General features: G+C 37.6%; 2 protein-coding genes across 2 annotated transcripts in view; both read left to right on the top strand.

The window, feature by feature from the left end:
* Positions 1–248: 248 nt before the first annotated feature.
* clcn7 (chloride channel 7) lies at positions 249–19,725 on the top strand. The gene is made up of 25 exons (XM_063019026.1): positions 249–365; positions 3,115–3,192; positions 4,405–4,470; positions 5,613–5,678; positions 5,793–5,925; positions 6,434–6,543; positions 6,667–6,747; positions 7,308–7,370; positions 8,021–8,104; positions 8,606–8,699; positions 8,894–8,958; positions 9,485–9,601; positions 9,829–9,883; positions 9,975–10,035; positions 10,126–10,267; positions 10,719–10,812; positions 12,107–12,279; positions 14,184–14,235; positions 14,381–14,508; positions 15,132–15,217; positions 16,115–16,247; positions 16,376–16,435; positions 16,911–17,087; positions 17,218–17,298; positions 17,722–19,725. Exons 1-25 carry the CDS (start codon positions 279–281, stop codon positions 17,806–17,808), a joined length of 2,373 nt encoding a protein of 790 aa, XP_062875096.1. The 5' UTR covers positions 249–278; the 3' UTR covers positions 17,809–19,725.
* A 2,922-nt stretch (positions 19,726–22,647) lies between these two features.
* Positions 22,648–23,437, top strand: part of arhgdig (Rho GDP dissociation inhibitor (GDI) gamma) — a 32,379-nt gene continuing 31,589 nt past the window's right edge. Inside the window, exon 1 of the mRNA XM_063019051.1 lies at positions 22,648–22,704. The gene's annotated coding sequence lies outside the window, so the exon portion shown is untranslated. The remainder of the gene's footprint in view (positions 22,705–23,437) is intronic.

Below are 23,437 nucleotides of genomic sequence, written 5' to 3' on the forward strand. Positions count from 1 at the left end.
ACAACAAGAAGTCTTAGTAAACAGTAAAAGTTTCCTACACCTACACACGTCTGGTTCCTGCGCATCAATCTGTACATCGCGCATCGTGCAAATAAACTACATTACCCATAACTCCGTGCTTCTGTATTTGTGTTTGAGCCAGTTCGCTTGCCGTAGCAGTGGTCACAAGACCTCTTGTGGTTGTTAGTCATGGATGTTCCAGCCGCTTCTTCAGTCTCAGCTGTAAGATTTTAACTTTACATGTTGTCGTTTTTAAATAAGCGGCCGTGCAATTCATCATGGCGAATGTAGTGAAGAAGGTGTCATGGTCGGGAGAAGGAACCCCGCTTCTGAACGGAGCAGGAGAGCCCAGATACGGAGGCCAGGTAAGTAAAACTACAGTACTGACCACCAGTTTGTTTGAGTTTATCGTGTTATATGCGTCGTTTGATCTACTGACACATTTATAAACATTGTATAATCAGAAAGCCACCGCATACAGCTGTAAGAGTACGAATATAATGAATTTAGTGTTAGAGAACAGGAGAGGAAGGAATGATGGATGCTGGTTGTTGTTTTCACATGTTTGGCTCCTGTCACTTTAGTGCAGGTGTAATGCTGCCTTCAAGTGCCCTTTGGAAGCTTGATTATACAGGTTTGCCAACGTAACAACTACTAACTCAGTGCAGCTGCTTATGTTTGTTACACTTGTACATTTATGGTTACATTAATGACAGAACATGTAGTTACTTGTTACACCAGATTAATCAGTTCACAAGTTTAATGTCAAACACATTAGCCATGGACCATTTAGTATTACCAATTCACCTCACTTGAACGTCTTTGGACTGTGAGAGAAAACCGGAGCTCCTGGAGGAAACCCCCACAGACACGGGGAGAACATGCAAACTCCACACAGAAAGGACCCGGATCGCCCCACCTGGGAAACGAACCCAGGACCTTCTTGCTGTGAGGCGACAGTGCTACCCACTAAGCCCAGCATCAGTAATGCACATCAACTTATGTTTAGTCCTCACCTCGCTGTTTCGGGCAGCCGCTGTGACCTGCGAACGTCTTTCACACTCTGACCTTTTCTGCACTCATGAACTCACATGTGTACAGTGCACATCATTTCCATTTTTACCTTAATTTTCATCTCTTTCTCGTAATCCAGTCCAGAAACCTGAATATTCCAATTGTTTGCACGGCTGTTCAAGTGCAGCTTCCAGTCAGACACATTGTGTTTTCCAATCTATGAGAGCAGTCAAATGTATTCAGAAAGTTCACAAAACAAAAGGGTATTCCTAATTTAGTCAAAGCAACATACAGCTTCCCCAAAAACTTCTATATGTATCTTTAATTTAAATACCCGCCAATTAAAATGTCAAACCCAAGTTGACCCAAGAATCTTTCAGAACTAAACACGTTTTGCAACAACGAGTGGGTAGGAGAGTAGATGGATGACTGTGTGATGCCCTACCATAAACTGGCAACATGTACTGGGATAAACTGTGGGGGATCGTTGTTGCTTTATTCTGACCACGGATGTGGTGGACCTTGAGTGCAACATGAAAATACACTCTAGACCCTGTACAGGTTGCCAGTTCATGGCAGGGCATCACACAGTCATCCATCTACTCTCTAATCCACTCTTTTTTTGCTAATTTTTAGTTCTGAAAGATTATTGGGTTGACTTGCATGCCCGGTATGGTTAAAATGTACCCACACACACTGACATTCACTGCTAAGACTGTGTCTGTTCCCAGACTGACTGTGTCACATTTTTGTAATCAATTTACATAATCAGTTCACAGCCCTTCTGTCCTTCTAGACTTTGTTTTGCGTACATCAGATGTTGACGTTTGTGATGAGGTCATAGGTGAAGCTTTCTTCTAATCAATTAGTATACAATTAGTATACACAAACTGCACAATAGAACAGTGCATCACAGTTTAGGAAAATGTTTCTGCTGGTCTTTTGCAGTCGTATGTGGGGTTGTGTGAGTTTTGTTTTGCCTTTCTGGCCGGCATATAAGCAGGTCTGTCTGAGAGTTTTCTTGGTTTTCCAGTTCTTGCCCTGACCCGAGCAACTGCTTTTAACTGCCTTTTTTAAAAGCATTTACAGTGAATATTGCTTGCTGGAAGAGTCTTTATTGTCCTTTTATATACATGTCCTGCTTTTTGGTGTTAATGTGTGTAGGTTTTAGCTTACAGTTCAGAAAATCTGTAAATCAGTAAATGTTTAATGTTTTGGAACTTTTTTTTTTACCAGCTAACATTTTTTAATGATTATGTTCAGAGACCTTTGGAGGGTGTCCTATCTTTTGTTTAGTTACAATTACTGATTATTTTTAAGCATTCAAATATAAATAACATATGTACTGTAGGATTGTGGACTGTGTTTGATTTTTTTTTTTTTCAGAATAACAAGGGTGCTCAAACTTTTGCATACAACTAAAGTCTATGTATGTATGAAAGTAAGTAAGTAGGAAACCTTGTGAGAATTGGCCCACATAAGTCTTGTGCTGCTAAAAAAGCCTAGGAAAAAAATGAAAACAGCATAGTGATGCATCATTGCTTTGACATCTACACATGCTTACTTTGGGGTTTTTAATTTCATAGTAAATAAGAAACTTAGGAAATCCAACTGAATCCTGGCCAAAACACAACATTTGTATTTTCTAATTGATTTGGTGTTGCTTATGCCATAGACCAACTACTCAATGATTTTACTGAGAGTAACATTTTTATTTTTGTCTGTAAAATGATGTAAACCTGGAATTCAGAATTCTTGCATAATTTACAGAAGTGATTGCGTTTGTGTGTTTTCAGTGGAAAGTACAAGCAGGAGATCATAGGAAATAGCCAGTGTCAACCTAATGGAAAAATAAAATACTTTATCATGTTTTATTTACTTTTGTTTCCTTTTAAGCTTTTGTTTTTTTAATTCTTGAAAAATTCTTGGTCTTGAACCTAAATAAGATTAAAACTGACATGCATTTATTCTATAGAACAGAAACATTACTTTTGATTTACACCTGAATGTATTAATTAAAATAATAAAACAAAGAAAAATGACAAACAAGAACATAAGCAAGGACAGCTGTGTTTCTAATGTAATGTATTTTGTTTTCAGTTGTCTGAAGGAAGCATGTTTCATATAGGCAGGCTGAACACAGAGGACCTGGAAGAAGATGATGTTACATCAGAAGAGGTATGACTCTCATTAGGTACACCTACCTGGTACATACTGACTATAAATGACCTCACCCACTATCCTGTGATCAGAAAATGTCCACTGATAAAAGACTAAAGGAAGATAATCATGTAATTACCATGTTAATGTTACTGCTGGGCTGAGAATACCACAACCCAAGTAACGTGGTTAGTATGGGTCCTTTAGATTAATACATGTTGTACAGGTGGCATTTTGTATATGATGCAGCTCTGTGTGGGATCCCAGTGGTAGTGGGCTTGCACAGTTTACTGCTGTGCTACACGAGCACCCACCTAATGTAGATGCTAAACAATATACTTAGTTTTCTGTCATCCAATCCAAATCAGTATTCTGGATATCTCTCTGAAACGAGTTCACACTTCCTCACTGATAAAAAAAAAAAAGCTGTGATTCACATACCACATGATCTCTAGTTTTATTAGCAGTTCCTTCACCAGCATGAGACACCATCATTCTTCCAGGTACATTACTGACCTGAGTGTGGGTTCATGTACCGGCTCTTGAGTAGTGCTCTTTTATGATGTTACCATGAGGTTTAAGATTGTTACATATTGAAGTAGCTACTGATATTATAAATAAGTGTTTGTTTGATTTAATCCTTTGATGCACTACATTTAAAATACATCTTTACTTTTGATTGACTACATTTTAAAAATGACTTCTTGCTATAGATTTAATCTAGCTGATATAAACGCTTCTATAAAGGTTCATAAGTAAGCATCAGATTCATTTTATTTTGCATTTACATTGATGAGGCACTTACTGTGCTAACCTGAGTTATAACGTTGCATTATTTTTACTATGTGTACTATGTTTTTATTATTAGATTGTGTGGACTCTATGTCATTTTACAGTGCCGCCTAAGTACCGGCAGATTCAGCAAAAAAATTCAAATATAGTGCCTTGGTAATATAATTCCAATGTAAAAATAATAATAAGATAATAATAACAATAATTGAAATGCTATAATTTGTGTATTTATTCAGATTGAAGATTCTTTTATAAATACATGATCACATGAACAGTACTAATGGACAAGTCACTTTTAGATAACATTCTGTTGATGATGCACTTATTTACAGTTCTGCACTAAAATAGCCTTTTGGGTGAGAAGTTCTTTATTAGCAGCTGTATCCTGTGCCACTTTAATGGTCTTAATTCTTAATCATTCTTTTATTTTACATGCAGGACCTTGTGAGGAGCAGAGTAAAAGAGATTCCACACAATGAAAAGCTGCTTTCACTCAAATTCGAGGTAATTCACTTAACATGTCCTGACCGTCAGTTCAGAACTGTGCTGGAATGCATGAAAAATGTCAATCCCAGATTTTCTTCTTACTGACATCAATTACATTTTGACTGATCTTTAGTTCTTATGGTAAAGTATGGTCAAACAAAAGGCCTTCTAAGATTTTAAGGGCCCCTGAACTGAAAAGCTTGCATTTTAAATGTTAAAAGCACCATGATTTTCAGATGTAAATTATATCAATTGTTGAGGTGAATAAATAAATACAATGCAAAACAGTGACTTCCCAGGTACCCACTGACAGGTGTAATATGTCACCTTGCAAATGATGTCGCCATCACTATCTAAGCTCCACAATTTAAACCAGTCACATCTAATCACATCCAGTCACTCTAATCATGCACATGACCTTGTAAACAGTAACACTAAAAAATCTAAATCAAATTAAATTAAATCAAATCTAATCAAGGCCATATTCTTGGTGGTTACTAGTAGTAAATACTAGTAAGACAGCTGGATTTCTAGCCTTAGTAACCTAGTAATAACACACAGAAGGACTCGGGGTTGTTAGCTCAGTCAAAATAAAATCAAATCACTTTTTTTGTCACGTCACATTAACACAGATGTGATAGGTGAGTGAAAATCTTGGGTGCATAGTCCCTCACAGTTTTAACACACATTAAATACAAAACACATATTTGCTTACATAAATCTTAGTGGTTAAGATACTGGACTATTGACTGGAAGGTCATTAGTTCAAGCCCCACCACTGCCAAGGTGCAGTTGGTCCCTGAACAAGGCTCTTAAACCTTGTTTGCTTGCACAGTGTTCAGTCACAGTTAGTAAGTAAGTAAGTAAATTTTATTTATAAAGCACTCTTAAAACAACTTCAATGACCAAAGTGCTGTACATCGAATAAGCATACATAACACAACATTATGTTAAAAAAGTAAGAACCAGTAAGTCACTTTGGATCAATGCATCTGCTAAATGCCATAAATGTAAATAATCATGTAGATTCCATATAGATTTCTAAATGCATGTCAAAAAGGGCCACATGTCTTTTAAACACAAAGATGCTCTTTCATTTTGTGAGTTTTAAACATTAGATGAAACACTTGTAACTATGCATACATTGCTGGTTGTTTCAGAGTCTGGACTATGACAACAGCGAGAACCAGTTATTTCTGGAAGAGGAAAGGCGGATGGGTTACATGGTCAGTACAGTGCCGATACAAATAAAATATGAGCAGTATTTTTTCTCATGAAGATCGATTGTAATACATTTTATTAATCTTTCTAATGTGCAATGATTGGACTTTATACTACAGAACTTCAGATGTCTGGAGATCAGTCGCTGGGTGATTTGTGGTCTCATTGGTGTCCTGACTGGATTAATCGCTTGCTTCATTGACATTGTGGTGGAGAAACTGGCTGGATTGAAGTATGATGTTGTCAAGGAGTGTATCCTTACTTAAAAGTGCTTACTTTTCACGTTTCCATTTTGCAATTTTAAACTAAATATAAGACATTAAATCCAACCATACTGTTTTCCAGAGGTTAAAAGTAAATCTGGCGGGTAGATCAAGTTTCATGTTTTATATATACAGTTCCTTAAAGCTTTCAGTTCTTTATCTCCACATATAAATGATTTGAATCTGAATATTTGCACTTTTTGCATTCATTTAACTAGGATCTTCAATATTCAATTTATTTTATAAACAATTTAATCAAAAGGAAAGTGCATGTACTTTCAGATACTGAAACACAACAAATGACCATTTTTATGGTTTGGATTAATGTCTCACCCAGTCTGGCAGAAAGAAGCATGTGTTGACTCAGCAGTTCTTACTGTTAACTACTTTAGCTGCTGTTGAAAAGTCTCTGTAGTTGCACTCTTCAGAACTAAACATTCAGTAGCTCAATGATGAAAAGCAATACCTGAAGAGAAGCTCTTTAACCAAATGCTCAGACATTGAGAAGTTCACAGATGTGGGAGGTTTGTCCGTCTCCTTGATCTTGTGGGTGGTTTTAAACTCGGCCTACGTCATGTTTGGTGCCATCATCGTCGCTTTCTTTGAGGTATCTTGTACTTCCGCTTCCTGTTTTTTCATGCTTGCTTTTTAAAGTCCTGTATAACCCTTGAAAATTATATTTACCTTTTATTGTGATTCGTCAGGTTTCAGATTTGCTTGTGTTTTCTAGCCCATCGCTGCAGGTAGTGGAATCCCACAGATCAAGTGCTACCTTAATGGAGTGAAGATTCCTCGAGTGGTCAGACTTAAGGTGAACTCTGAATTTAATGATTTTAATATCATTAAATTATTAAATTAATATCACAATATTAATTATACAATACTGGGAGCCCTGAGATAGATTGACACCCTGTCCAGTGCATTCCTGCCTTGCGCTGGTGAAACCGGATCCCCTGCAACCTTGACAATTATAAAAAAGAGGTTGATAAAAAACTGTACTGGCAATTGGGTTCTCTGTGGCACAATGGTGAATTACACTAGCCCATTACTGCTGGGATTCAGGTTTCAAATCCCCAGCTGTTCCATCAGCTGGTTGGGCATCTACGGTACATACAGACAGGACTGACTATACCTTTGGGGAGGGGTGTCTTTTGGGGCATTGTCTTTGCAATGGATTGCCATCCTGTCTAGTGTGTGTTGCTGCGCAGCACCTAGTGATTCCAGAAAAGCTGGATCTCCGTAGCCCAGACCAGGATAAAGTGGTGGAAATTAAATGAAGACACTGGGAATTGATTAAAAGTATATTTGTTTTAAAGTATCGTTATGCAGTAAACAGAAATAAGTGCTGATGGCAGCTGTATGTGTTTGCAGACTCTGGTGGTGAAGGTTTGTGGTGTGATCTGCTCAGTGGCTGGAGGACTCGCTGTGGGAAAGGTGAAATAAAAAGCAATTTGCATTTCCCTTGTTTCTGCAGTTTCTGAGTTGTGTGTAATGAAAAATGCCATCAGAAGTTCACAAGCGTGTGGGTGAAATGTACGCCACAGCAACCTTGACACTTCAGTCATTTCTGCAAATTTTTTTTTGGTGACTAAATGATTGCAACACAATTTATTTAACAAAACTTAATTTTTCACCTTATTGCATTGTCACATTTTTGGAAAATAAAAAACAAAAACATGCCAGAAGCTGCTTAAAAACATACATACAGCAACTGTTTTCACAAATCCAGATATACATTTTTTTCATTTCATCTGCCAAATTCCAATTTTATATCCAATTTATACTGAAAAGCTGAAATCCTTTAGTTTTAAACTTGACTTTAAAACAACTGTCATTCTTTTTTTATCTGTATGAAAATAAAGTTGCTTTCATGCTGTTTTGTTATCTAAATATTATTCCAGCCAGCGTCTGCCAACCCAGTCTCATGATCCTTCTCAAGTGTGGCATTGATATGCTCCCAGCTGGACTGTGCCCTCTCAGTCACCCCTGTGCTTGTTTCCAAGATGAACAGAATGAAGTAAAATGTTGAAAGACTGTGAACATATTTGCAGTAATTGTAATCATATTTGTCCTTCTCTCTCTAGGAAGGGCCGATGATTCACTCTGGAGCTGTTGTAGCAGCCGGTGTGTCCCAAGGCAGAAGTACTTCACTAAAAAAAGACTTCAAGGTCAGAGTTTCCATAATTTTTTTTTTATAGCCTGCTGCACCAGGTCTGACATTATCCTAAACCGAAAGTTTATAAATGTCCTTCATATTTTGTTTCAACCCAGAGTTAAAAATGTAACAAGCATGTATTATCTGATTGATATTTAATAAATGTTTAATCAGTTTTATGCTACTTTGCTTTTCTACCAAAAGTCCTTTTGTTGACTAATACAAAAAATGTTCCCAAGTTTAGTTTGGGATCCATATTTCCACAAGCCTGCTCCAGATATGCGAGTGTGAGTAAGTAAGTGTATGGGTGAGGATGGATTTGTGCCCTGTCTAGGGTGTGTATTTGCCATGTGCCTAGTGTTTCCAGTGGACCCATCTTGACACTTGACTTTTGAAACAGAGGTTTTGAGTAGCTCATTCTATTGCTGATGTTTTTCTGCACGTATTAAATGGCTGCATGGCTGCTTTTTGACTGTGACAAAAATCTGATAGGGTTCTTGTTGTATGTGTGCAGATCTTTGAGTACTTTCGTAGGGACACTGAGAAGAGAGACTTTGTTTCTGCTGGAGCTGCTGCTGGAGTCTCTGCTGCGTTTGGAGCTCCTGTTGGTGAGACTTAAACTTGGTGGTGTGGAAAGCATGTCTGCTTGCATCTGCTTGTGTCTGGTTTGGCTTTCTGAAAGTGTTTTAGTACAGAAATGAAGTATATGGAAATTTTATATGGCTAGATAAGTGTGCAAAGTCTGGTACACCTATAGGAATAAGACTAAAAAAATAATCTGTGCTCATGTGTCCTCATACAGGTGGAGTACTCTTCAGTTTAGAGGAGGGGGCATCTTTCTGGAACCAGATGCTGACCTGGAGGATTGTAAGTGATCTTAAAATTGGATTTATTATGTAAACAATGCTTTATTTCATATTTTATTTAATGTCATTTATAAATGATTTTCGATTACAATTCATGTATAACGTAACACATATGGGTGGTGCAGTGGTAAAAGGTGCTAACCCCCCACTGCTGGGATCTTGAGCTTTCGAGTTCGAATCTCAGCTCTGCTATCAGCCGGCTAGGCGCCTACGATTGGCTATGATTGGCTGTCTCAGGGAGAGAGTGGGCAGATGGGATTCCTCATGCTACAAGAGGGGCCTCTGTTGGCTGGTTGATGGCACTTGTACAGAGACGGGGAACCATCAGATCAGTTTGTGACACTCTGTTTGCGATACTGATTACTGTGTGAACCTGTCCTATGTGGTTGAATTGAAGCGATTGGCTACTGCACATGTAGTTACATGTATTTACTTGTAGTCCTAGCTTTTTATTATGGTGGTAAAGACCTGCTTGATTCTTTGTTTCATTTTTGTTAAACAACATTTTTTTATTTCTCTTAAACTAGTTTTTTGCGTCAATGATCTCTACGTTCACATTGAACTTCATCTTGAGTATCTACCATGGCAAAGCGGGCGAGCTTTCCAACCCTGGTCTCATCAACTTTGGCACCTTTGACATGGAAGTAAGTCAAAGCACTTAACTTCAGCTTTAGTCTATCTTGGGGAAGTGTACTAACCAAGTATTAACCAAGGACTAAATACTTAAGCATAGCTAATTTTTCACTTTTTAAACAACTTAAATTCAACTTGAATGCAACTTTCAGGTGTTTTTTTAGGATTTGAAAATAACAAGAATTACAGCTTTACTTTTTGCTGACAATAAATGTCTTGGTTTTGCTTTCTCTTACAGAGCGTGCAGTATGGTATCTATGAGATTCCAATTTTCATAGCCATGGGAGCAATAGGTAAACCAGATAACCTTCTGTATCCTAATATACATTATAAGAGTAAACACAGTTCAATATTTATTTCTATTTCTTGCTTCCTGTCATGTAGGTGGTGTTTTGGGAGCGCTCTTCAACATCCTCAATTACTGGCTGACAATTTTCCGAATCAGGTACAGGTTTCTAATGTGGGCATGCATTTGAGGCTGCATTTATTTAATTATAATTATATTAGCTATAATTATAATGCTGTTTTTTTTTAGGTACGTACACCGGCCGTGTTTGCAGGTGATGGAGGCCATGCTGGTTGCTGCAGTTTCAGCTACTGTCTCCTTCGCCATGATTTATTTCTCTAACGACTGCCAGCCTCTGGAGAACGAGACTCCGGAGGACTATCCTCTACAGGTGGGTAAATGATTTTAGATTATGTTATGATTTTATCATCATGTTAGCATGATGCATTTGCCCTATTAAGAGATGCCCTACCGTGTGAGAAAGACATGCAAAGTCCCTTAAAAAGAACTGTCCATGTGAATAGGCTATAGTACATTAAAATAGACAATGCTATGAATAAAATGAATTGTAATTGCTTTTCTACTAAGGTGTATTCAATTGTACGACATTTTTCACAAAACTTTTTTGTTCTGTGTACAGAAAGTACACAGGTATTGAAAATAAGGCTTTTAAGCTGGACTGTTTATGATTATACAATGTCTGAGGAATGGAGAGGGTTAGAATCACTGGGCTGAACTGTACTGTGTTCTTAGAGTCCCCCTTACAAATAAAGCACAGCTATAATAATGAAATGCAGATTAAAAATGCTGATGAGTTATCCATTTACTTTTTTACTTTTCAGCTCTTCTGTGCAGATGGAGAATATAATGCAATGGCAACAGCATTCTTTAATACACCAGAGCGAAGTGTGAGGAGTCTTTTTCACAATCCACCAGGTGTGTGTGTGTGTGTGTGTGTGTGTGTGTGTGTTTGTCAGTACTTCCATCTATCCTTAAATTATATAATTAATGATTTTAGGCTGCTTTAGAGTTTGTGTTGCTTTTTTATGTTCTGCAAGTTTTTGGTTGTTGTAAGTGATCGGAATCGGAACAGTAAAACTGTTAAAAAAACTTTTATATTATTTAAATCACAAGACTCGAACTATTACACATTACAAATGGAAGCAGGTTTATATCAGTATGGATTCTGCATATTAACTGCAATAATGAATGCATAATAAAACCCTGCAGTGGATCAGTGCCCTGTCCAGTTCATGACTGCCTTCGAATCTCATTAGTGCTACTAACCTGGCCAGGCATCCTACAGATCTGGTTGGCTGAGGGGCAAAGGGTTGGATGGGCTTCATTTCACGATGGCAGCTCATTGTAATGGAAAGACTTCAAATCTTAATGATTAATGTATTTATTAGCATGTTATAGTATAAATCGTTAACTCCTGCTTGAGGTTCTTATGGGGTGGTGCCATGTGGAGGCAGATCAGTGCACCTAAATCACCCCCTGTTTGTTGTCCTCATATAAATGCTGTTAAGACAGGTACAGTGACATTATTTTCCAGCATTAAAACCACTGCATGGATTTAAGGACTTTACAACATATCACTAAACAGTTCAACCCCCTAAACTACAAACCCCATTTCCTGAAAAGTTGGGACGCTTTGTAAAATGCAATAAGAACGATTCTCTGGAACCTTTATTTAACTGACCAAAGTATGAAGAAAAGATTTTCTATGTTTATTATTCTTTGTAAATATAAACAAGTTGTGGAATTTGATTTATAGAAGTGTCGCAACAACAAAGCAGGACTGGACGAATCTTGAATTTATTACTACAATTTAGCTTTTGTAGTTTAATCTGAATATTATGTTACTTAACTGATTAAGCTTTAATTCAGATTAATGTTTACAAGCCATGTATTTGCTAAAATCATCCCCAAGACTTGCTGCTATTTTGCCAAACACTTCAGTACTTTATTCTTTTTACTAAGAAAATAAATGCCTGATTTAGAAATGATATTTTCATGTCAAATTTATACGAGTCTAGGTTGTGACAGTCAGTTATGTTGGGTGCAAAAACAGAGGAATACTTTTTCCAATGTGTTAAGGGCTTAGAAAAAGAAAGTTTAGGCTGTTTAGTATCTAGTTTTTATGTAAGGACTTGATAGACATAATTTATAGTAGCGGACCTCTTCCATGCCCCGGTGCTGTGTGTAATAATTCTGCTGATTTTCTCAGGCACCTATAACCCAATGACTTTGGGACTTTTTACTCTGACCTACTTCCTCTTGGCGTGCTGGACTTACGGACTGACCGTGTCAGCTGGGGTCTTCATCCCCTCTTTCCTGATCGGAGCTGCCTGGGGACGACTCATCGGTATCCTTCTGCCCCAAATGACCTCCAGCAAATCAGTGAGTATCTGGAACTGTCTGTTTAAGCCAGGTTTTTTTTAAATCTGCAACCCATGGACCATTTGCAGTGCATGTATTATTTAATGTGTGCAGTCAGTTTTGGACACTTGCTGAAAGGGCTGCTTAAAAGGAAAAAAATACATACAGTACAGGCCAAAAGTTTGGACACACCTTCTCATTCAATGCGTTTTCTGTATTTTCATGACTATTTACATTGTAGATTCTCACTGAAGGCATCAAAACTATGAATGAACACATGTGGAGTTATGTACTTAACAAAAAAAGGTGAAATAACTGAAAACATGTTTTATATTCTAGTTTCTTCAAAATAGCCACCCTTTGCTCTGATTACTGCTTTGCACACTCTTGGCATTCTCTCAATGAGCTTCAAGAGGTAGTCACCTGAAATGGTTTTCAGGTGTGCCTTATCAGGGTTAATTAGTGGAATTTCTTGCTTTATCAATGGGGTTGGGACCATCAGTTGTGTTGTGCAGAAGACAGGTTACTACACAGCCGACAGCCCTATTGGACAACTGTTAAAATTCATATTATGGCAAGAACCAATCAGCTAACTAAAGAAAAACGAGTGGCCATCATTACTTTAAGAAATGAAGGTCAGTCAGTCCGGAAAATTGCAAAAACTTTAAATGTGTCCCCAAGTGGAGTCACAAAAACCATCAAGCGCTACAGCGAAACTGGCACACACGAGGACCGACCCAGGAAAGGAAGACCAAGAGTCACCTCTGCTTCTCAGGACAAGTTCATCCGAGTCACCAGCCTCAGAAATCGCAAGTTAACAGCAGCTCAGATCACAGACCAGTTGAATGCCACACAGAGTTCTAGCAGCAGACCCATCTCTAGAACAACTGTTAAGAGGAGACTGCGCAAATCAGGCCTTCATGGTCAAATAGCTGCTAGGAAACCACTGCTAAGGAGAGGCAACAAGCAGAAGAGATTTGTTTGGGCCAAAAAACACAAGGAATGGACATTAGACCAGTGGAAATCTGTGCTTTGGTCTGATGAGTCCAAATTTGAGATCTTTGGTTCCAACCGCCGTGTCTTTGTGAGACGCAGAAAAGGTGAACGGATGGATTCCACATGCCTGGTTCCCACTGTGAAGCATGGAGGAGGAGCTGTGATGGTGTGGGGGTGTTTTGCTGGTGACACTGTTGGGGATTTATTCAAAATTGAAGGCACACTGAACCAGCATGGCTACCACAGCATCCTGCAGCGACATGCCATCCCATCTGGTTTGCGTTTAGTTGGACCATCATTTATTTTTCAACAGGACAATGACCCCAAACACACCTCCAGGCTGTGTAAGGGCTATTTGACCAAGAAAAAGAGTGATGGAGTGCTGCGGCAGATGACTTGGCCTCCACAGTCACCGGACCTGAACCCAATCGAGATGGTTTGGGGTGAGCTGGACCGCAGAGTGAAGGCAAACAGGCCAACAAGTGCTAAACACCTCTGGGAACTCCTTCAAGACTGTTGGAAAACCATTTCAGGTGACTACCTCTTGAAGCTCATTGAGAGAATGCCAAGAGTGTGCAAAGCAGTAATCAGAGCAAAGGGTGGCTATTTTGAAGAAACTAGAATATAAAACATGTTTTCAGTTATTTCACCTTTTTTTGTTAAGTACATAACTCCACATGTGTTCATTCATAGTTTTGATGCCTTCAGTGAGAATCTACAATGTAAATAGTCATGAAAATACAGAAAACGCATTGAATGAGAAGGTGTGTCCAAACTTTTGGCCTGTACTGTATATCATGTCATGTCACTTCGATGTTTCTGTATCATGCTTTTATTTTCTTAAATTAATTTAAAACTAAAATACCTTCTTTACATGTTGTGACTGCAGTAGACCAGTGTTGACAGATTGTGTATCAATAATTTTTTAGGTTTGGGCAGATCCCGGAAAGTACGCACTGATTGGAGCCGCAGCCCAACTCGGTGAGTCATTGTTGTTTTGCGGTCATGTGTTAGTTTCCTTATGCTTTGTCAGTAAATATTCTGGAATGTAGTCTTACCATCACTGATCTCTGTATCACATGACATAGAATAAAAGCATGTTTCTTTTTTCATATTGGGTCTGCAGGTGGGATTGTCAGAATGACCCTAAGTTTGACGGTCATCTTAATGGAAGCCACTGGAAACGTGACCTACGGTCTCCCTATCATGCTGGTACTGATGACGGCCAAGATTGTGGGGGATTACTTCATAGAAGTAAGGTTCCAATAAGACCTGCACAATAATGACTCAAATGATTATAATAATGAATTAACTTATTGAAATAAATAGCAGAATAAGCGCTTAGCCAGTAGTGTGGACCTCACTAGTTCATTCTCAGGAGCATTAAGCTGGTTTCTGCTTTCTGGGTTAGAGATGCATGCAACAACAGCCAGTCCTGGGTCTCTGTGATCTTTTGTGAATGGAAGTAAGCAGAAATCTTTTTCCAAATGTTTTGACCTGTTCGACGATATTAAACAAGCTGCAGCTTATAAAAAGACTGTGGTCTGTCTACACGTGTCTTGGAGGAAGCACGTGTCAGCCCTTACCCTCCTGAAGCAGGCAGCAATGCTGTCATATGATGAACTAAATGCTGTTATTTTTTTGGAAGCGGGGGTTATCTTGTCGGGGTTGTGGCAGGTCCAGTTTGCCCAGAATCACTAGGCGCAACAGGATAGGATGCTAATCCCTCTGCCTCCACTTCCCACCCCATTGTGCCAACTGATGAGTGCCCAATTAACAGACTTTTGTAAACTTGATTAGTGAAACTTTATGTGTATTTCTGTTTGGGTCCAGGAAAGTGGTTTCTTGTTCATCTGATACATTTGTGTTGTTTGCAGGGTCTTTATGATGTTCACATTAAACTCCAGAGTGTTCCTTTCTTGCACTGGGAAGCTCCTGCAACATCTCACTGTCTGACTGCCAGGTAAAGTACATTTACATCCTTACTGAACATTGTAGCTCTGGTTAATCAACTAGGAATATTTTTATTTATATTTTCCACACAGCTTACATTTATACTCAAACTATCCAAATCACTAATACAATAGACGACAATTAACAATGATCAAACAATTATAATTATAAAACTGTAGCTACAAAGTTGGAAACATAAAATTTATTTTATCTTAGTGATTTTACACACCTTTACTTAATACTAATGTAATATATGTAATGTATTTCCAATGCACACATTCACAAGCTTTGTACTAAATATAAATATTGAAATATTTGTATGTATTTATATATATTTACAAAAACAAGAAGTAAATAATAGGATTAAAAGTATTCAGACACCGTAGACCTTTAAATGACAGTACATTCCTTATGAATTAAGACACTGTTTGTTGTGACTGTTGTGATTTTTTTATGGGAGGAGCGGCGGATGCCATTCCACAATCTCTTTGATAGTTATTATACAAACACTCACCTGTCTTTCATCAAGCTTTCCTATTTCCTTATGATGCACTTATGAAGTACTTCCTTATAAGTTATAAACATGCTAAATAAAAGTACAGACTGAAACCTGCAACAAAAATCAGCTGTCAGCTCACACAGGGGTCTGTGCTAAATGTCAGCTGGTTTGTACCTTATAAAATGTTGATGTGGAAACGGATGTCTACAATAGACCACTAGAGTAAACAGGTGTGTTTATTACACCACCATGTGCACATGAATTAAAAAAAAAAAAAAAACAGTAAAAAAGTAATGCCAGTACTATATTACCAGTGTTAAGTTGGTTGTTTATAGCATTTTTTTTTTTTTTAAGCGTAAACCAGGCTTTACTGTAACCCGGACTGATTGTGCCAATGTTGTTCCACAGAGAAGTCATGAGCTCTCCAGTCACCTGCTTCAGCAATGTGGAGAAGGTGGGCACCATAGTGGATGTCCTAAGCAACACGTCCACCAATCACAACGGCTTTCCTGTGATCGTCCAGGGCACTGCCGATGACGAGGTAGGTACCATTCTGTTTCATATAAGTAAAAAGGTCCCGATTTTACTTTACTTCTTGTTTAGGCTACTAGGATCACTGTTCTGTTTTTACCTGCATCTGGATTGATGTGTTGTTTCTGGTTTGTACAGCCAGGAAGGCTCTGTGGTCTTATCCTTCGGTCTCAGCTCATTGTCCTGCTCAAACACAAGGTGAGTGATGCTGGTAAATACAAACTCTATTTCCAGAAAAGTTGGGACATTTTGTAGAAAAATCTAACCTAAAATAAACTATAGGAATAGGAAACTTACACCAATATAAAATTAGCCTGGATGTGATACCCAGGTACACAGAAAATGTTCAAATGGTGAGTGAAGGTTTAGAAAATCCGAGATTTAGATTCATTCTAGACGTAAACTGTGACTGCTTGCAAAAAGTGTTGGGGACAACATCTATCATTTCAAATAATGAGCTGGCAAAAAAATCCCATATATACACATTTATTAGGTCCATTTTGTCTGGTACCCCTTGTCAGGAAAGGGTCTCATGCATCTATTTTGTCTATGCTTAGATCCAGCTATGAGCAAACTCAGCTTGTTTTTGCATTTGTTGTGAGAGATTTGCACAGCTGAGAGAAAGCTAAAACTTGGTTGTTGTGACTCGACCGGCTGTGTATGTGTTCTGCAGGTGTTTGTGGAAAGAGCTCACTCACGGCTGCATCAGCGCAAGCTTCAGCTGAAGGACTTCAGAGACGCGTATCCCCGTTTCCCTCCCATCCAGTCCATTCATGTTTCCCAGGATGAAAGGGAGTGCATGATGGACCTGACAGAGTTTATGAACCCTACGCCATATACGGTGCCTCAGGTCTGCTCTTAAATACTAATAAAAAGTCTTACTATTCATACTTATAACTAATAATGAGCATAATTAGAAGCACTGGTACTATTTTTCTAACATGATCATTTGAACTGTGGTTGTGTGTTTTTGTTTTTAGGAGACTTCACTGCCTCGCGTGTTTAAGTTATTCCGGGCACTGGGGCTCAGACACTTGGTGGTGGTTGATGACGTAAACAGGGTAAAGAACATACACTACTGGATACTTTATGGAGTTGTGTGTACAAGTTTTGGCACCCTTAGTTAATTACCTATTTTGGTTATTTTCTATTCAAATTGGGTACAGATTTGCTATTAAGTATTCCTAGCTTTAGCTCATGTCATTATTACTTATTATTTTCTGAGTTTTACTCAGCAGGTGGTGTATAGAACGTGTAAACATAATAAATTTAATGTTTATGTTTGCTCATTGCAAAGCTTAGGTTAAGTTTTTCCACTGTTCACCACGAGGGGACAGTGTATTATTGTGTATTACAATGATGAGTCAAAATATTTTAATTCCTCTGAATATACAAAGCAAGTCAGGGCTATTTTAAAACGACTAGCTCCTGTTAATACCATTGGCTATTCATTCCTCACTGTTTGCTGTATCCCTGTGTTAAAGGTCATGGGTCTGGTGACCAGAAAGGACCTGGCACGCTACCATTTGGGCAAGCACGGTCTGGAGGAGCTCCAACTGGCACACACATGACGAGATGTTTTTGATTTTTATTTACTGCCCATCTTCAGTGTTGGATCAGCAGCTTCAGCACGTTGACTGGTCTCAAACCTGCTACAAACCTGGATACCTGAAGTGTGACTTCGGAGATCTTGTTGGGATCTCAAATATGTGCTAATGGAAAGGCTAGTTTAGAAAAATGGGGCATTTTCAGGGACCCATAACCACAAATCTGGTTCTTTTAATATTAAAACGTGCGAGTGCACAAGTCAAATTGTGAAATTAAATTTTTTGTCTGTAATGTTTATCAGAAAATCACGTTCTCATTGTTGCTTAGTTTACTTATTGTTTAGTTTGCACTGTTGTACTATTTTTATTTATTGTGTTTTGAAGGATGTGTTTTTGCCATGCTTTCAATTTATGGTCCTGTCCCAAAATCACATTCTACTGAACTGAAGAGCATAGTTTTACATTTTGGCATAGTAATTAGACAGTATAAATCAGAGGTGATGTTTCAAGATGCCATGTTCTTTACAATAACTGTGTTGGATTTTATCCTTTCTTAATTTTGATGTGCCTTCTTATAACATTGGACCTTTTATCATCATAGAGGTCTTGATTAGAATGAAGAAGAGTTAGATTTCTGCTCAACGAGGCTTACACAACCATTTCTGTTTTTTACAAGGCTTTATTAATTTAAATATTACTGTAGTGAAAAGTTTACAGACGTGGCAGTTTTGACATTTTTGCTACTTGAGTTGAGTACCTGGGTTTTCTAAAAAGCTTCTAAAAATTACATTTATATTTATGTAGCATGGCCATCAAATTTGTGTTTGTGATTATTGATTGCAGCTGGTAACTTGTCTGGGCCAGTATAAATAGGGAATGCTGACCTCTTGCCAAGCCTGGGAAACCTGAAACTCTTTCCTTATACTGAGTGGAAGATTATCTGGATACACAGATATGACCCAAGAATCATGCAAAACCGGTCTATTATGAATTAGAAGCTGCTGGAACAAAGCTAACACTGTCCACAGTCAAGCTTTATCTCACAATGTCTAGTGCAAAAACAGCCCCTGCTCCATAATCATCACTTAATAGTTTGACCTACGTTTGTTGCTCATAATAAAAACAAAAAAGCAGAAGCAGTGGCTTCTTTATTGCACGGCAGCTTCTAAGCTGGCAGACCTGTTTTTTTTTCTTTCAGCAACATGATCATCCTTCCTGACCTTGGCAAAAGACTGTTTCATAAACTCTGTAATAGGTACAGTCAAACTAGGACTATTATATGGCCACAGAAAAGTCACCAGCTGTAATTAGTTATAATTATTTCAGGTTTTCAAGTTAAACTGCATTATAGAACTTTTCCCATCACCAAATAGTAATTCTGTTTGCTGTATTTTAAATCCTTATGAATTATTTAGAAACAAAACTGATTCACTTTTTTTTTTACAAAAATTTATGTTTTATTTACTCAGTCACAGAAAAAGAAAGTTGCAAAAATGACTTAAATCTCGAGATTGCCATGGCACACATGTCCCATAGAAGTGAGTGTAAACTTCATTTTCAAATAGGCTTGTATTTTTGTAGTCTTTAAGGCTTCCAGGCCTTCTAAGTGTTAATATAGTGTTTTAAATCCATCCTGTTTATTACATTTACATAGCCATTACTGACACTTATACATTTCAGTCACAATTAATATTATTCTTTTCTTTTTTTAATTTACTGAGAATCAAATGACACTTATTTTTGACAGTGATTAAAAATGTGTATGCATTCTCGCCTCCCTTATCAGTTTTGCACATAATACGTACTGACTCTGTGTCCAGACAAGCTGTGCTATGATGTAGAGACTTGCTAATGATTTTATATTGCATCATGACATGCTTTCAGATTGTTTTCACTTTGGGTATTTGCACTTGAATAAACGAATGAACGTAAATGACCAAAGAGTGACTTAATTGTCTGGTGGTTGATGTTCTATTTTATCATAAACTTAAAAAGTTAAAACTATGTTTGTCCTGATGTTGAACAAGAAGACCTGGCTTGCAATCAGTCCAAGCATTTCCAGTGGGGTTGAGGTCAGGGCTCTGACCAGGCTGTTGGAGTTAGTGGTGTGCGATACTGCAAAATTTGGTATAGATCCGATACCAAGTAAATACAGGGCCAGTATCACCAATACCGATACTTTCTTTACTTATTAAAGCAGTTTGTTTACTGTCATGTAGGGAGAGCAGTGTGTCATGGCTTATGAGTAGAGCATTTATTACTATAATGAAGTAATGAATTAACTAATGAATTTTTGACAGATTTCTTGTTTCTGGGTGCTTTGCTTTCTCACGTTACCATCATGGCATAATTTCCCTCAGGGAAAATATCAAGTATCTATCATCACCAACTCGAAGTTGTGTTTGCTGGGTGAATAAATATGCACATTTGTAATAGTGACCGAGTATGTGTGTCCTTGTTAATTTTGAATAAAAATAGATGCTAGTCTGTTTACATTTATAAGTACAAAGTCAAAAGAAAAGAGGACTTATTCATCAAAACACAAACACGGAACAAGAGCCTCACTACGCATGCTCCGATTCATGAAACTGACCTACGTATTGGGGTCGTTTTGTGAATTTGCGTAAGATGCGCAAAGTGTGTAGTGCGTTTGTACTTTACCTATGTATAATTCACACTGTAATTTCCATGAAATTGCCCCTATTTCTGTATGTGCAAATACAAGTATTCAAAAACGTATAATCTTCTGTCAGAAATGAAAGAAGAACAAAAACAACATTAGTTATATCCGAACGTTTCAGCAGGGAGATATATATGATGATATATGCTTCTGCTAGCTTTAAGTGGCATCAAGGACACAAAACATAATCGTGGTCCGTGGACTAACATTAAATGTGGTTTGCATTATTTGTTTTTCTGATGACAATTATTCCTACATTTCATAATACACAGAAGCCTTTAAGTACACAAATGAACCATCGTCTCCACTAAAGAATCATTGTTTTTAAGAGTGAGTGCAAATCAGGACAGTAATCAAGTACAGTGATGTAAAATTTCAAATATATGTACTTATTTGCACTTGTAAACGGACACAGACAAAAACTACACACTCTTTGTGAAAAATAAGCAGCATGAACGATTCAAACATTTACCGACACAACCGCAACATGGTCGCTGTTCCACCAGCTAGCAAACAACTTAGTTTATCAACGCTGCCAACAGATGATCATTTATCCAAATAACGATCCCTGGCATCCTAGCTGAGTTTGTCTCGGTATGGTTTCCTCTCATTTCGCTTCTGGTTCTCCAGCTTTTACTGCTTCTAAAGAATAATAAGTAATGTAAGTATGTAAGTGTGTTTGCTGCTACTTTCACTGTATCGCCGACAAAAACAATCAATCTGTGGTGCGTCATTGACGTCACCTCGCTAAACACGTGACCTAGTAATTAACTATTGTATCACTGAACCGACACATCATTCATTTTAATGCGTGTTATAATATTGTTTGTTTACATTTAAATGAAATAATTGATTGCAGTTCCATATATGAAAATAATAATTTGTACTCGTTATTTACGATAACTCTGTCCGATCACTCTGGTTTGGGTAGGGGAGGTGGGCGCTGATGTCCTGTGAAAGCCTTCATGACCTTGTTACCTGCTCGCGCTCCCTTTTAATTATGCTGTAATAATTAGGGCTGCCGGAGTCTAAAACTCTCTGTAAAACTGTTTTACATAACTAGCATTGTACATTATTAACTACATTCTCTATTGTTTTACCCCAAGGGCATTCTGATGGAAACCTGTCTACCCGCCGAGGTTAAAGATTCAATAACCAATATTGCTGCTCCTGCCAGATGTGACGGGTCGGGAGTAATTGCACCAAGAATGACAAGAACTCACTACAGACTTTATTAAAGACTAGACCGAATAATAACTCTATTATTATTTATTTATTTATTTATTGCCAGTTATAACTTAGTTCATTTAATTCTGTGTTTGTATGATTTGTGTAAATCCTACTTATTTAAAGTTTCCTCCAGACCACCCAAGAAGGATGGGCCCTGCTGAGTCTGGTTCCTCTCAAGGTTTCTTCCTGTAATTTTCAGGGAGTTTTTCCTTGCCACAGTCGCCCTCGGCTTGCTCAACAGGGGTTTTTGTATCTGTTGGTCCTGGATTTTGTAAAGTTGCTTTGAGACCATGTCTATTGTAAAAAGCTATATAAATAAAGTTGACTTGACTTTTATACGAGCTGAACGTGTTTTAAACACAAATGTTTTAAACTTTAAATTATTTTTTATTTATTATTATTATTATTATTTACTGCAGTAAAACATCCCCACACAGCTCCTCTCTCTCACTAAAGTATCGATCCGATACCAATACCAACGTTGGTATCGACATTTATAAAACCTCAGAGCAATATGTTTGGTGAAACAGTAGCTAACAGGGTTGTACACAATACACACTGTACAACGTGTATTACTTTTAAGTGACTTTCTGTCTATTTAGGTTGTAAATATGAGAAAATAATTATAAAAAGTTAAATAAATAGAGAAAATAAAGTGGGGCCGGATATTCTTGTATACCTGTAAGCTTCTCCTCACCACAGCAGGTGGTGCTTTGGTTGGTTACAATAAAAATCTGACTAAACAACTGAAAGAAAGATATCATGCACTGTGCAATGAATTGTATTCTACCATTGAAATAAATATGGCAAATGTGAACTTGAAAACAAACGTGTTTAAAATGATTACATGTTATAAACACGTCGAGTTTTTACAGCCCTGAACAGGAACAGAAGCTGAGCAGAAGTCGTTGTTGTTCCGCCCTATTAGAACTTTAGTTCCTGCTTTACAAACCCAGTGAGTGCTCTGCTATTTCAGCTATTTCAGATTTGCAAGTCTGAACAGGAGAAAGGTAAGAGGTGTTTGCTCTCTTAAACATTCTATTGCTGTATTAAAATGTGCAAAAGAAAAGCGAATTAGAACTGAACAGGTTAAGTTTATTTAATATATGAAATAATGTGTATATGTATTACTTGCCATAAGTCACTTTAAGTCATGCAGTGTAAATCAGACACTAACTATTAAATAATTGCAACCAGTCTGAGGAAAAAATGAGCAATATGTTTTATTATATTATATTACTATCCACATGACTAATTTTACCTCATTATTACTCAATTTTACCCTTATTATTAGTGCATTAAATACAGGTAGCTGATGTTATTTAACTTACTGTGTTCTCAGTGTTAAACTATCTAATGAATATTTTTGCATTTGACTACATGACTACATTTTATGTCATCTTTTTAAAAGAAAAAACACTCTAAACTTTATTAAATAATTCAGCCAAAATCCTTTCTATAATTCATGATGCAAATTTCATGCAGCATTTATCTGAACTAATCAGTAGTATAAAACACTTTGCTGAATGCCAGTGTTAACCACATCCTCTTAGTGTTTTTGTAGACTGTTTGACTGCTTTCCTGTTTCCACACCAACTACCCTCTTTTCTAGTCAACTTTTCCCGGCCTGTTAGTTATAAATAAAACAACCAACACCTGTTCTACCTGTCACCACTGGGCCGAGAGCAAATGCACATCAGGGTCCAAAGGTCCCACGTCCAAAGTCAGGATAGTCAGGACTGC

Source organism: Trichomycterus rosablanca, chromosome 22 (genome assembly GCF_030014385.1).
Source record: "Trichomycterus rosablanca isolate fTriRos1 chromosome 22, fTriRos1.hap1, whole genome shotgun sequence".
Lineage (NCBI taxonomy): Eukaryota > Metazoa > Chordata > Actinopteri > Siluriformes > Trichomycteridae > Trichomycterus > Trichomycterus rosablanca.

Excerpts from the sequence above, each read along its gene's own strand:
- clcn7 (XM_063019026.1), top strand. The coding sequence starts at position 279 with ATGGCGAATGTAGTGAAGAAGGTGTCATGGTCGGGAGAAGGAACCCCG. Across the intron at positions 9,602-9,828 it reads TTGGCACCTTTGACATGGAA|AGCGTGCAGTATGGTATCTA; the intron begins GTAAGTCAAAGC and ends TTTCTCTTACAG. Across the intron at positions 14,509-15,131 it reads TGGGGGATTACTTCATAGAA|GGTCTTTATGATGTTCACAT; the intron begins GTAAGGTTCCAA and ends TGTTGTTTGCAG.